Genomic DNA, 13,241 nt, shown 5'->3' on the forward strand with positions numbered 1-13,241 from the left:
TCTGTCTCTGTCTCTCTCTCTCTCCCTCTCCATTTCCCTCTCTCTCTCTCTCCCTCTCCATCTCCCTCCCTCTCTCTCTCTCTATTTCTCTCTCCATCCTCTACGTGCTGTTTGCAAAGCTTTGCTAAATCCTGACTCATCGCAGCTCTGGGTCACATGCTGCTGTCCCGGCCCTATCAGGGGCGTCTCCATCCTCCTGCTGCCGCCGCTGTCGGCTTAGAGGACACATCATCTCCCCTTGAGGTCCTGCATCCCTCCTCAGCTTCGTTCTCCTTTCTACCAGCACTTTCTCAATCTCACGTTCACCCCTGCCCTAGGAAGGTAAGTGTCTCCCCACGGCCAGCACCTCCTCACTGCATGCGTGTTTCTGCTCCCCAGCCTGTGCCCTCCAAACCTCACACGCACTTTGGGGTCCCTGCGGAGAAGGTCCACGGTGAGCGGCATTAACGACTAAACTCCCCTCACTTCCTCCTTCTGCTCCTCCCACCTCCTTCTCTTCACCCCCACCCTTCTTACTTTTCTTTCATATTTTAATTTCAGGTACTCCCTCCTTCCCTACCCCCCCGGCAAGCATAATTTCAGATGTGAACCTAGGGAACTACAGGAGGTGGGCAACCTACAAAGATAGGTGGTGCTGCTCCCAAGGGCATTGCCAGGAGGTGCTGCGGGATGGAGCTTTACCTGCGGGAGGAGGGTGGCAGTGGGGAGGAGGCAAGGCTCAGTTTGGGCACTGCTGGGGAAAGGACCCAGCCTCAGAGCAGACCAGCCCCCCTCCCCCGAGCCTCCCGAAGTGTTGACATCAACACAAGCGCTCAGCCGTGTCCCAGGGAGCGGAGGGGGAGGGTGATGTTTGCTTATCTGCACAGCCCCACACCACACGGCGGGGGGGCAGCAGGGAGAGGAGGTGACAGTCAAGCGAGCAATAGCTGCATCAGCCACGACACTGCAGCAGTGCGGGCTTCCTGGGAGCAGTGCCCAGCCCGGAGGAATCGCAGCAGCACACGGGGCTGGTGGTGGTGGCTTGGGGGAAAGGTCTTCGCCATGCTGGCCTGTGGAGCAGGGAGGGGGAATTTCTGCAGCACCAACTCCACCAAGATGGTGCCCTGGCGACATGCAGTGCCACAGAGCGGTGCCCACAGGAAGGCACTGCAGCACTGCCCATCTCCTGGGGTGCCCTGCCCAGCCTCCAGCTCGGCTTCTCTCTTCTCTTCACTCTGATCTGTGGGCTCGCGGCTATGGCTCTGTCCCAATCTCTTATCCCAGCTTATCCGTCTCTGACCTCCTTTCAGGACAGTGCAGATGATGCCAGGGATTTCAGGGTGGTTCTTTGTACTGTTCAAAGGATAGCAAATGCAGGGGGACCAGAGGGAGCAACAGAAGTGCAGAAAGGTGTAGGGAGAAGAGATTAAGTGAGCAATGGCACAGGGCAGGCAAGGCTGGGTTTGGGCTTCTAATTTGGCTTCCTCAGAGCTGGCCCCAACAGGGAGGGCAGAAGAACGTGACCACAGGTAACACGACCACGTAAGCAGAGAGGCATTGCATCTGGCACAGGTCTTGCTGTCAAAGATCACTTTAAGGGAGTCCTGTTCCTCTCTCCTCTGTGGAGGCTAGTGGGGCATCGCCAAGGCACTGCTGCAAAGGAAGCTCGCAGCTATGCCGGCATGGCTCTGGAGGAAGTTCCCGTGGCGTGTGCCAGATGGTGTGAGGAGTGCTGCCAAAGCAGCTGATGGGGGATCCCAACCCAGATGGACAGGATGGAGGGACCTGCACAGGCTCCAGAGAGCCCTCATGTCACTAACTGAAATTCCCCAGTATGGGAAGCTCTTGCTAGAAATTCAGAGCAGCATGATTTCCTCACACTCGTGTGATTTCCACCCAACCCAGGCAATGGGGTTGAGACTTAACTCTGCTCTTCTCCCAGCCTGCTTCTCAGCTCCTCTCAGTGCTGTAATGTTTGCAGCACCCCCAATGCACACCTGCCCACCGCGTGCTGAGCACCTGTGCTGGCTGTACCCCTTCCAGATGCTCACACACACCATGGTTCACATGGTTCACACACAAAGCTGGTGAAGGGTTTGGAGCTGAAGCCGTATGAGTAGCAGCTAAAGTCACTTGGTTTGTTAAGCCTGGAGGAGGCTGAGGGGAGACCTCATGGGGCTACAGCTTCCTCACAACGGGAGGAGAAGGAGCAGACACTGATCTCTTCTCTCTGGTGACCAGTGGCAGAACCAGAGGGAACAGCAGGAAGATGTGCAAGGAGAGGTTAGGTTGGACATGAGGAAAAGGTTCTTACCCTGGAGGGTGGTGGAGCACTGGAACAGGCTCCCCAGGGAGGTGTCACGGCCCCAAGCCCGACAGTGTTCAAGAAGAGACTGGACAATGCCCTCAGACACATGGTGTGAACTGTGGGGTTGTCCTGTGCAGGGACAGGAGCTGCACTTGATGATCCATGTGGGTCCCTTCCAACTCAGGACATTCTATGATACTATGGCATCATTCTGCCTGGGCCCTTGTGGTCACCCTGGGCCTGGCCTCTGCACCAAGTTTTATCGGGGTCCAGCCCTGCTCAGGGTTTAGTGAATCATCTGTGGGAGCTGCAGGAGGAAAACCTGGCAGGAGTAGGGGTGTGGGGTGACATGGCCCTTGTTGCTGCTACTCACTCTTCGGGGGGGAGGTGACTCCCTGGCATCACACAGCCCTGCAGCTAGGGGAATAAAAAGGTGGGGATAAAGTGGCTGAGTTAATTTGGACACCCTAAGAGAGCAAACTTCAGCAAAACAAGCTCTTTCAAAGGGCTGTCCTCACCCCCAACCCTGTTTTTAACTAGACATACCCAAAACGCGAGGTTTCTTCACTCTCCTCATTCAAGAGACGCCTCCTGCTCTCATTCACTTCCCCATGTCAGGAGCAGAGCAAAGGGTCGGGAGGTGGGCCCAGCCCCAGTGTTCAGGCAAGGCTGAGTCCCCCTGCCCTCCAGAGCCCTTTCTTCCACCTTTGAGGCACCACAGCCTTCAGCAAGATGGCTCCTGAGGCTGCTGGCCTCCTCTATGCTCCCACCGTCTCAGCACAGCCTGACCTAGTGGCTCACAGGGGTGATGGGAAGGCTGGGGGGATGCAGCTGGGGTTCTGTGGGAGCCAGGCTAGGGCAGCTCCCCATGCTGCAGGCAGAGAGGGGCTCAGGGTCCCCATGGGCCGGTCGCCCCCCCAACCCTGCCCAGCTCTGCCCCAGGCAGACACCGCTCGCTCGGCTGGCACCCTGTCCACCACGCATGGACACAGTGGCCACTGGCTGCCTGGCCCCAGCAGGGACCGACAAGCCTCTCCCTCAGCAAGGGGAAGGGAGACGCTAGGAGCTGGCAGCTGGTCCTTGGCGCTGGGGCCAGGGGCACCTCCTGGCTGTGCCAGCTGATCCTTCCCTCTCCACTGCCGGTGGGTGCTGGGGCAAGCTCCATGTCTCTGCCACCTGGACTCATATCAGGAGCCATGAGAAGGGGCAGCACTCAGCCATGGCACAGGGGAGGAGGGAGCTCCGAGTTTGTTATCTGCAGCAAAGGCATGGAATAAATTCAAATAGATAACCAGCTCTTGCACAAAATGTGAGTAGATTCCCACAATCTGTGTCTTAATAGCTAAATTTCTTTGAGACAGTAGTTTTAGCTCCAGCTCCTAAGGTTGCTCTTCCTTGAGCTCCCTTTTGTCAGTGCCTTGTCTCAACATTAGATAGGTGAGCACCACATCCTGAGGTCTCTCAGAAACGAGCATGTGCTGGTCCTGCCTTCTCCTTTCCTCTCCCCAGATTCACCATGGCAGTCGAGAGGATCCATGCCCGTGAGATCCTGGACTCTCGTGGGAACCCCACCGTTGAGGTGGACTTGTACACACACAAAGGTATGTAGGTGAGGACAAGAGATGGGGGGGTCCCTGCCCACCCTTGCTAAGCTGGCACTGCATGGCAGCCTGGCACGCATTGCCGAGAGTACAGAGAGTCTTCTCCAGTGAAACCCTGGCAGATAGCAAGCCAGGGGAAGGGGCAGAGACCAAAATTCTCCTTGTGGTTCTGCTTGTGCGTGTGCCCAGCAACTCAGCAGACGTGCCAAGCAAATCGCAGTAAGGTAGCTGGCTGCTGTGTATCTGACTTGAGCAGTGTGCCTGCTAGTGGCAAGGATGGAAAATGTAGCTAACACAAATATATTTATCTTCTTGTCCCGTGCCTGTGATACCCTCCTGCAGCCATGATTTTACTCCTGGGACACAATACAAGTTTGGAAACACATCCATGGCCATGCTCATGAGGCAGGGGAAGGCTTGTCCCCAAGATCTCTATGCAGGCATGTACACACACGTGTCTCAAATGGAAGAGGTGCATCTGTGCTGGGCCCGAAGCTAGGTGGGCTGAAGGGTGAGGAGCAGTGAGGGGCCAGAATAGGCATCTGACCAGTCTCTTCTTTCTTCACTGAGGCAGAAATGCTGTCCCAGTCTGAGGAGGGGAAAGCCACTGGTTGTGTGTTGGTCAGGCTGCCTCTGGAACCAGGAAGAGGGGTGAGAAGCCAGACTTCCACCCATAATCCATAGTTCTGGGAACAGTGTGGACCTCTGGGTGCCTGAGATCCAGGTGTCCCAATGTGGAAGCCCCGGGTGTGTTTATTTCTGCCATCTGCTCCATCTCTGAGAAGACCAGCCAAGAGCAGCCATCCAGCAGGACCATCCATTTGCACAAATGGTTGCTACACCCTTTGCCTCAAAAGTGGGACAGAAGCAGGTGCACAAAGGCTTTCCCTCCTTTTTGCACTCTGCTTTGTCTCACACTGGTGTTTTGCTGTTTCCCAGGCATGTTTCGAGCAGCAGTTCCCAGCGGTGCATCCACTGGTATCTATGAAGCACTGGAGCTGCGAGACAACGACAAGTCACGTTTCCTTGGAAAAGGTGGGGAAATGCCTGCTCCGCACCCCGTCCCTGGCATTGCCTGAGCATGGGGCTCCGCCAGAGGGTACCGCTCATCCACTGGCATGACATGAATGTGTCTTACTGCCCTCAGGGAGACCACAGAGGCACAGACCTAGCATATAGTGAAAGATCAGGCCTTGATCTTCCCTCACTGTCTCCCTCTCTCTGTCTATCAGTCCTCTCCCTCCCTTTTTCCACTCTCCTCTTTGCCTCACCCTCTCTCTCTCTCTCTCTTTCTCTGTCTCTTCACTTCTTTAGGGGTCCTGCAGGCCGTGGATCATATCAACAGCACTGTCGCCCCAGCTCTCGTGGGCTCTGTAAGGATTTCTCTTTGTTCTCCCTTGTCCAATGCTTACTCTGGTCCATTTCTGTCCCCCAATCTCTGTTTCTGCCTCTCTTCATCTCACTGGGTTAACAGACATAGTGATGCTCTCTGTGAACCTGGGCACACCCCTCCTGCCCTCCATGCCTGTATGTGTCCGCAGTGATCTTTTTTCTGGGCGGAAAGGATTTAACACTACCTGGTCCAGTGCCGCATCTGTACCACCTAACTAGTCCCCTCAATGCTGCCTGTAGAGTGCTCTCCCTCTTTCAGATGTACTCCTCCACTAGCACTGAACGTCATCCAAATGTCTGTGGCCTCAGACCTGCTTGTCTCACCCAGCATTTATGGTGTGATGATCAATGACTGTATCCCTGCAAGGTTCAGCAGCCACTCCCAGGACAGCCTTTTGCAGAGCAGCGGTGTCACAGCTGCAATCTGTTTACACCTGAAGACCTGGATCTTGCTCTGAGGAGAGCTGAGCTGAAGCCACATCTTACACCCTGTGTAGCCTGGGGGGGCTGAGAACCCAGCTCTCTCCACTGCTGAAAAATATACCTGGCCTGGTGGAGGGCTGCCTGTGTTTGGTCTAATCCTGCTCTCCACCTCACTCCCAGAGATGGCTCAATCCAGTCGACATTTGCTTGTTTGGGGTTGAGCATGTATTGTTGTTCTGCTTAGCTTCTGTGTGGCCACTGCACCACAAAACTCCCTGGAAGCTGCCAAAAGGCTGAGTAAATCCCCAAGAGAGTCCTGTGTCCCCAGCAATGTGTGGCCTTGCCTGGGCTGCTGCTGATCCCCTCTCCAGCCTGAGTACACCTACACTGCACTGCAGCCACATCGTTATGGTTACTTAACTTGACTACATACTGAAGCACTAATTTCCAGAGCTTTGTGTGTTTTGTTTTGTTTTGTTTTTTTTGTTTTTGTTTTTTTCTTTTGTTCCACCACAAGCTAAAAAGGCCCCTGTACCCCCAGCTGCTCCATCAACGCCTCCTTTCTTGAACACCAGAGCCAACAGCTCTTCTCAGCTTCCCCTTCTCAGGAACTCTTTCTTTCTCGCAGGGCTTCTCTGTTGTGGATCAAGAGAAGATAGACAACCTGATGCTTGAGATGGATGGCACAGAGAACAAATGTAATTCCTTCCTCTTTTTTTGGCCTGGGAAGTAAAGAGCATGGGAGGCTGCAGGGCTGGAGTGGGGGGCACTGTCAGCTGTGGTGAGCCCAAGGCTGGGCTGGAGAGGGCACCCAGTGGGCAGAAGGTTGCTGCCCACAAAGGCTAACTCCTCCTTGGTTTTGCCCACAGCCAAGTTTGGTGCCAACGCTATCCTGGGAGTTTCACTGGCCGTGTGCAAGGCAGGAGCTGCAGAGAAGGATGTCCCCCTGTATCGGCACATTGCTGACCTAGCTGGGAACTCTGATCTTATCCTTCCTGTGCCAGTAAGACTCCCCCGTCCTTGACATCCACCTTCAGAAACTCCAAAATAAACTTCAAAGGGTGTGCTAGGAGGTAGAGAAGGAAGGGATGGAGGACTGAGTGCACTGCACTGGTCAAGGAAGCAAACCAAGGCCTGAGATTTGTCAGGTTTCAATATGGAAGAGAAGAGCCTAAGGAGGATACAGCAGAGGTTGTGGTGGGGGATTTGACCAGAGGGCACCATGTGAACCTTCTGGGGCACAGTTCAAAACAGGGGAATGTGTGGGTCTTCACACCGGGGTAGTTGCCCTGTGAAATTCCTTCACAAAGTGTGTTGTGGATGCTCAGATTTTCTTGGGGTAAAGGAGAAAGGTCCTAGGAGATTGACATAGCATTGCTGATAAACACAGCACAGATAAACACATACAGCTCAGGAGACCTCTCAGAGGGAAAGAGGCGGGAAAGTCCTCTCCAGCTATTTGCTTAGAGCCACAGTTGGAAGGGAGACACCAGGCTGTAGGTGCCTTTGGTCTGACTCATTACCCTGTGGGATGTGGTATGAATGGGCATGGTGACTCATCTGGGAGCCTTCTCTAGGTGGTGCCAAGACTGGTTCCTTCAGCTCAGATTCTCTTATGGACTCTTCCAGGCTTTCAACGTGATCAATGGAGGTTCCCACGCAGGCAACAAATTGGCCATGCAGGAGTTCATGATCCTGCCTGTGGGAGCTGAAAGCTTCCGTGATGCCATGCGCATTGGGGCTGAAGTTTATCACAACCTCAAGAGTGTCATCAAGGAGAAGTATGGCAAAGATGCTACCAATGTGGGTGATGAGGGAGGCTTTGCCCCCAACATCCTGGAAAATAGTGAAGGTGAGAGCCCTGAAGAGATGGGGTACCCCTGCCTGCACTGCTGTGACTGGGGCCCTTCTACACTCAGCTCATTCAAATTCAAAATTCAAAATATCATGCCTCAGTGTCATTGACCTCCTGTGTTAGGGGATGGTTTCTAAGTCCTTCCTCCTTGGGGTGACCTTGATCTGTTCACAGCCTCTCCATACAAACCTCTCATGTGTGTGCGGACTTTTCCAAGGCCTTCCCCCAACTTGTCACTGATGTGTGAATTGTATTCAAATTTCTCCTTGTCCTTTGGATATAGCCTTCACAGCTCCTTGGGATGCTTCTGTTGTGCTCTGGGTTCCCTTCTACCTCTCCAATCACACCATCAGACTCCCAGTGGCTCTCAGGACCTTCCTGGGGGAGGTTCCCACTGAAAGTCGGAGTTCTGTGCCAAAGCTGACTCTTCTGTCTGCAACTTTCTTCCTCCCAGCTCTGGAGCTCCTCAAGGAAGCTATCGACAAGGCAGGCTACACAGACAAGATTGTCATTGGTATGGATGTGGCAGCCTCCGAGTTCCACCGTGATGGCAAATATGACCTGGACTTCAAGTCCCCAGATGACCCAAGCCGCTACATTTCTGCAGATGAGTTGGGCGACCTCTACCAAAGCTTTGTACGTGATTATCCAGGTGAGCTTTTGTGCTTGCAGTAGGGAATCAGTACTGGTGTTACACACTTAACAAGCACATCCCTTCTGTGCTTTTGGGGTGGAGAGGGAGGCAGATTTGACTCATGTCTTTTCTATGGTCCCTTCAGTGGTGTCCATCGAGGATCCCTTTGACCAAGATGACTGGGAGGCCTGGTCCAAGTTTACGGCCAATGTGGGGATTCAGATAGTGGGAGATGACCTGACAGTGACAAACCCCAAACGCATCGAGCGAGCTGTCGAAGAGAAGGCCTGCAACTGCCTCCTGCTCAAAGTCAACCAGATTGGATCCGTCACGGAGGCCATCCAAGCGTGAGTTGAGTTGTCTTGCAGAAGGGTTGGTGATGAACTGCAGCACTACACTGCAGTGCTACACTATCCATTGGATGAACAGACTTTTGTCCCTATTGGAGTGTAGGATGCTGAGGGTGGGAGGAGAGGGTGCCTGGATCTTCCCCTGTTGAGGTGGTGGTTATAGGAGGGGGAGCTACTGATGGCATTTCTTGCTCCTTGCAGCTGCAAGTTGGCCCAAGAGAATGGCTGGGGTGTGATGGTGAGCCACCGATCTGGGGAGACTGAAGACACGTTCATTGCTGATCTGGTTGTAGGACTGTGCACTGGGCAGGTAGGTGAGACCCAGGCCATGCACAGGCCTGGAGGAAAGCAAAGGGGTGTGAAGACTGAATCCCCTGTCCCACCATGGGAAACTGGTGCAAGTCATAACAGTGTCTTATACTGTTTGTTTTGGGGAATGCTTTACAGATAAAGACGGGTGCTCCCTGCAGGTCTGAACGCCTGGCTAAATACAACCAGCTCATGAGGTAAGGGTCTCCAGGGATGAGAATGCTGAAGAGAGAACAGGGGAGTGACTAATCGGGATGGGAAAAGCTGAAAGCCCAAAGGTGGATGAGCCTTGTGGGGGAAACATAAATGCAAAGTACAGAGATGAGAGTAGGATCCCAGGGAGATCTCTGGAGCAGAATCCTTCCCTCTTCCTTGGTGTGAAGATGCAGCCCCACAGGCAGGGCAGCTGGCAGGAGCAGAGCTCCTCTGGTCTGTGTCAGGTTCCTGGCCAATGCACTGCCTCTCCAGTGCCCTGCTGCCTCTGATGCTTTCTCATGGCAAGGGCCTGACATTTGCTGTCTCTCTCTCTCTCCTGCAGGATTGAGGAAGAGCTTGGTGATGAAGCACGCTTTGCTGGACACAACTTCCGCAACCCAAGTGTTCTTTGAACACTGTCCCCAGGGCACATCCACCCTGCTGCTCTTTCCCACCTCACAGACTCTGAAGCCCTCTTCCCTCCACTGCTTCCTTTTTTGCTCTTTCTCCCCCCTCTGCCACCTGGTTCCCTTTCACCTCAAACCTCCTTGAGTTCAGGTGTCTCTGACAAGGTGTAGCCAGGTGAAGGATGAGAGAGAGGCCTACATCCTGTCCCTTGCTTTGAGTTCATATGCATTTCTGGATCTAGGCATTGTGTGTCTTTTGGTTTTTGTGCAGGGCCACGTCTGAGCCACTCTGTTCATGTGTTAGACCAAGGGAGCACGCTGCCTGGTGTGTTTCCCTTGTATGCCAAAGCATGTGCGGTGAACATACGTGTATCAGCTGGTGTGTTTGGACAAGTGTCGCACATGTAGCTGTGTTTGGATGTCACCAGTGGCTCGCTCTCCTTGTGCATGTGTGTAGGTGTATGTGTACTGGCCTACGGCGTCCTCGTGCCCCAGGCATGTGTTTACACTGAGCGCTGGTGGGACCCGAGCGTCCCTTCTCTCCACCCCGAGTGCTGTGCTGTGCTGTGTTGGGCTGTGCTTGCCAGCAGCTTTGCATTGAAGTGCACTGCTGTTTTCCTCACTGGGTGTGTGTGTGTGTATGCTGTCAAGTCTTTGGGTCAGCACATAGTACTGTGGGGCGATATATTAAATCACATCCGTAAACAAATACACATTCTCCTTTGCTTCTTGTGACCTTTCTCTCTTTGTTTTCTTCCCTCGTGCACTCCTTCACCCTCTCCTCCACCCATAATGTCTCCTTCACCTTCTGGACATCCCATGCTCAGCTGAGCAACAAACAAACTACAGATCCTTAAACTCAATTAAAATGTATTTCACACCTGAGTTGCCTGGCTTGGCCTGATGTTTCTCTCTACATGCCAGTGTTTGGGAAGTGTGCACATTTTGCCATCACAGCAGAGATGCTCATGCATAAAGGTAACCAAAACAAGCAGAGGAGACCGGCAAGAGAAGGAAAGGCCCAAGTAACACCCACCTCCTTCCACAGCCTTGTCCCACAGCCAGACTGCTTTGTTGGCCACCCAGCTGGAAAATGCTAAGGGGAAGGCAGGTGGAAGGGTGGGAATTGCTCCTGCCATCTCCACCAAACCATGTAACATGAATATCTGCTGTACAGGGATTTCAATCATGCCCTCCACTGATGTAAAGACCTCAGAACTGGCTACAGGCCACCTGCCCATTTGACATCATAGAATAATTTCGGCTGGAAGAGACCCTCAGGATCATCAAGTCCAACCATAATCTAACTCTGGCACTGAACCATGTCCTTAAGAACTTTGTCTATATGCCTTTTAAACATGTCCAGGGATGGTGACTCCATCACTTCCCTGGGTAGCCTGTTTCAATGTCTGACAATCCTTCCCGTGAATAATTTTTTCCTAATATCCAATCTAAACCTCTCCTGGTACAACTTGAGGCCATCTCCTCTTGCATTCTATCACCTGCTACTTGGAAGAAGAGACCAACACCCTCCATGCTACAACCTCCTTTCAGGTAGTTGTAGAGATTCATAAGGTCTCCCCTCAGCCTCCTTTTCTCCAGACTAAACAGCCCCAGTTCCCTCAGCTGTTCCTCATCAGACTTGTGCTTCAAATCCCTCACCAGTTTCATTGCCCTTCTCTGAACTCTCTCCAGCACCTCAATGTCTTTCTTATGATGAGGGTCCCAAAACTGAACACAGTGTTCAAGGTGGGGCCTCACCAGTGTCGAATACAGTGGCACAATCACTTTGCTAGTCCTGCTGGCCACACTATTCCTGATACAAGCCAGGATGCTGTTGGCCTTTTTGGCCACCTGGGCACACAACTGGCTTGTGTTCAGCTGGCTGTTGATCAACACCCACAGATCCTTTGCTGCCAGACAGCTTTCCAGCCACTCTTCCCCAAGCCTGTAGCGCTGCCTGGGGTTGTTGTGACCCAAGTGCGGGACCTGGCACTTGGTCTTGTTAAAACTTATACAACTGGCTTCAGCCCATTGATCCAGCTGGACCAGATACCTTTCTATGGCCTTCCTACCAACCAGCAGATCAACACTCCCACCCAGCTTGGTGTCATCTGCAAATTTACTAAGGGTGCACTCAATCCCTACATCCAGATTATTGATAAAGTGATTAAACAGAACTGGACCAAATATTGAGCCCTGGGGAACACCACTTGTGACTGGCTGCCAGCTGGATTTGGCTCTGTTCACCACAACTCTTTGGGCCAGGCTATCTAGCCTGTTCTTTATCCATTGAAGAGTACACCCATCTAGGCCATGAGCTGCCAGCTTCTCCAGGAGAATGCTGCGGGATATGGTGTCAAAGGCTTTACTGAAGTCTAAGTACATAGCATCCACAGCCTTTCTCTCATCTACTAGGTTGGTCACCTTGTCATAGAAGGAGATCAGGTTGGTCAAACAGGACCTGCCTTTCATAAAGCCATGCTGACTGGGCGTGATCACTTGGTTTTCTTGTATGTGCCATGTGATGTCACTCAGGATGATCTGCTCCATGACCTTCCCTGGCACCAAGGTCAGACTGACAGGTCTGTAATTCCCTGGATCCTTCTTCTGGCCCTTCTTGTAGAAGGCCATCATGTTAGTCAACTTCCAGTCAACTGGGACCTCCCCAGTTAGCCAGCATTGCTGATAGATAATGGAAAGTGGGTTAGTGATCACCTCCGCCAGCTCCCTCAGTACCATTGGGTGTATCCCACCTGGCCCCATAGACTTGTGGGTGTCCAAATGGCATAGCAGGTTGCTAACCATTTCCCCTTGGATTATTTGGGCTTCATTCTGTTCCCCTCCCTGTCTTCTGGCTCAGCAGGCTGGGTACCTGTAGCACAACTGTTCTGACTATTAAGGATTGTGGCAAGGAAGGTATTTAGTACCTCAGCCTTTCCCTCATCTTCTGTCATTATGATTCCCCCCCATATCCATCAGGGGATCGAGATTCTCCTTAGCCCTCATCAAGTGATGATACACTGGAAATGCAAATATTTGGGAGAGAAAAAGCTGATCTTCATCCCCAAAAAAGGGACTTGCAGAGCAGTGAATGAAGGGGTATGTGGGATGTCAGACTCTCTCAGCACCACCTTGTTTTCCAGGGGCAATACAGCAGTACTTGGGGAATGTATTCCAGCTCCATCTGGTGCTCTAGCAAGCTGAGCACCAGCAAACCCCAGCACCTGCTCAATAGCATTATTCAAGGTGGGAGGCTGGGGGGAGCTACTCTAAGAAATGCAACCCAACCTGTGACAGAGAATAAACCATAAAAACACCCTGCCCATCATTATCAGCTAATGTCAGTAGCCCTTCTATGTACTCAGGCACACTCAAGTCCTGCAAACCTCCTGTGTTCATTACGGAAGGTTTCCAGACCCTCGCTTAAGCCACACTGCCTTGTCTTTTGTGATGAGCAAGGACAAGGGTAAAGACTGAAATTGCACACCAAGTCCCAAGCCCTCAGGACACACCACATTAGTCAACTTCCAGTCAACTGGGACCTCCCCAGTTAGCCAGCATTGCTGATAGATAATGGAAAGTGGGTTGGTGATCACCTCCGCCAGCTCCCTCAGTACCATTGGGTGTATCCCATCTGGCCCCATAGACTTGTGGGTGTCCAAGTGGTGTAGTAGGTTGCTAACCATTTCCCCTTGGATTATTTGGGCTTCATTCTGTTCCCCTCCCTGTCTTCTTGATTGTGTCCTGAGGCAGACTTTAAAATTGAAAGACACCACTTTAAAACA

General features: G+C 52.6%; 2 protein-coding genes across 3 annotated transcripts in view; one reads left to right on the forward strand and one right to left on the reverse strand.

Annotated features, from left to right (window-relative positions):
* Positions 1-13,241, reverse strand: part of PHB2 (prohibitin 2) — a 108,603-nt gene that overhangs the window by 31,766 nt on the left and 63,596 nt on the right. The gene's annotated exons all lie outside the window — the stretch shown is intronic.
* Positions 131-10,338, forward strand: ENO2 (enolase 2). 2 transcript variants are annotated; one of them, XM_065843165.2, is made up of 12 exons: positions 131-321; positions 3,797-3,888; positions 4,828-4,923; positions 5,203-5,261; positions 6,332-6,401; positions 6,573-6,706; positions 7,333-7,555; positions 8,013-8,210; positions 8,338-8,539; positions 8,744-8,852; positions 8,990-9,048; positions 9,390-10,338. In XM_065843165.2, the coding sequence occupies exons 2-12, from the start codon at positions 3,804-3,806 to the stop codon at positions 9,457-9,459; spliced, it is 1,305 nt and encodes a 434-aa protein (XP_065699237.1). In that variant the 5' UTR covers positions 131-321; positions 3,797-3,803; the 3' UTR covers positions 9,460-10,338. The 2 variants fall into 2 exon arrangements, with proteins under 2 accessions (XP_065699237.1, XP_071670713.1); XM_071814612.1 differs by lacking the exon at positions 5,203-5,261.

The sequence above is a fragment of the Patagioenas fasciata genome, chromosome 1 (assembly GCF_037038585.1).
Source record: "Patagioenas fasciata isolate bPatFas1 chromosome 1, bPatFas1.hap1, whole genome shotgun sequence".
Classification (NCBI taxonomy): domain Eukaryota; kingdom Metazoa; phylum Chordata; class Aves; order Columbiformes; family Columbidae; genus Patagioenas; species Patagioenas fasciata.

Excerpts from the sequence above, each read along its gene's own strand:
- ENO2 (XM_065843165.2), top strand. The coding sequence starts at position 3,804 with ATGGCAGTCGAGAGGATCCATGCCCGTGAGATCCTGGACTCTCGTGGG. Across the intron at positions 4,924-5,202 it reads GTCACGTTTCCTTGGAAAAG|GGGTCCTGCAGGCCGTGGAT; the intron begins GTGGGGAAATGC and ends TCACTTCTTTAG. Across the intron at positions 8,540-8,743 it reads GTCACGGAGGCCATCCAAGC|CTGCAAGTTGGCCCAAGAGA; the intron begins GTGAGTTGAGTT and ends TGCTCCTTGCAG.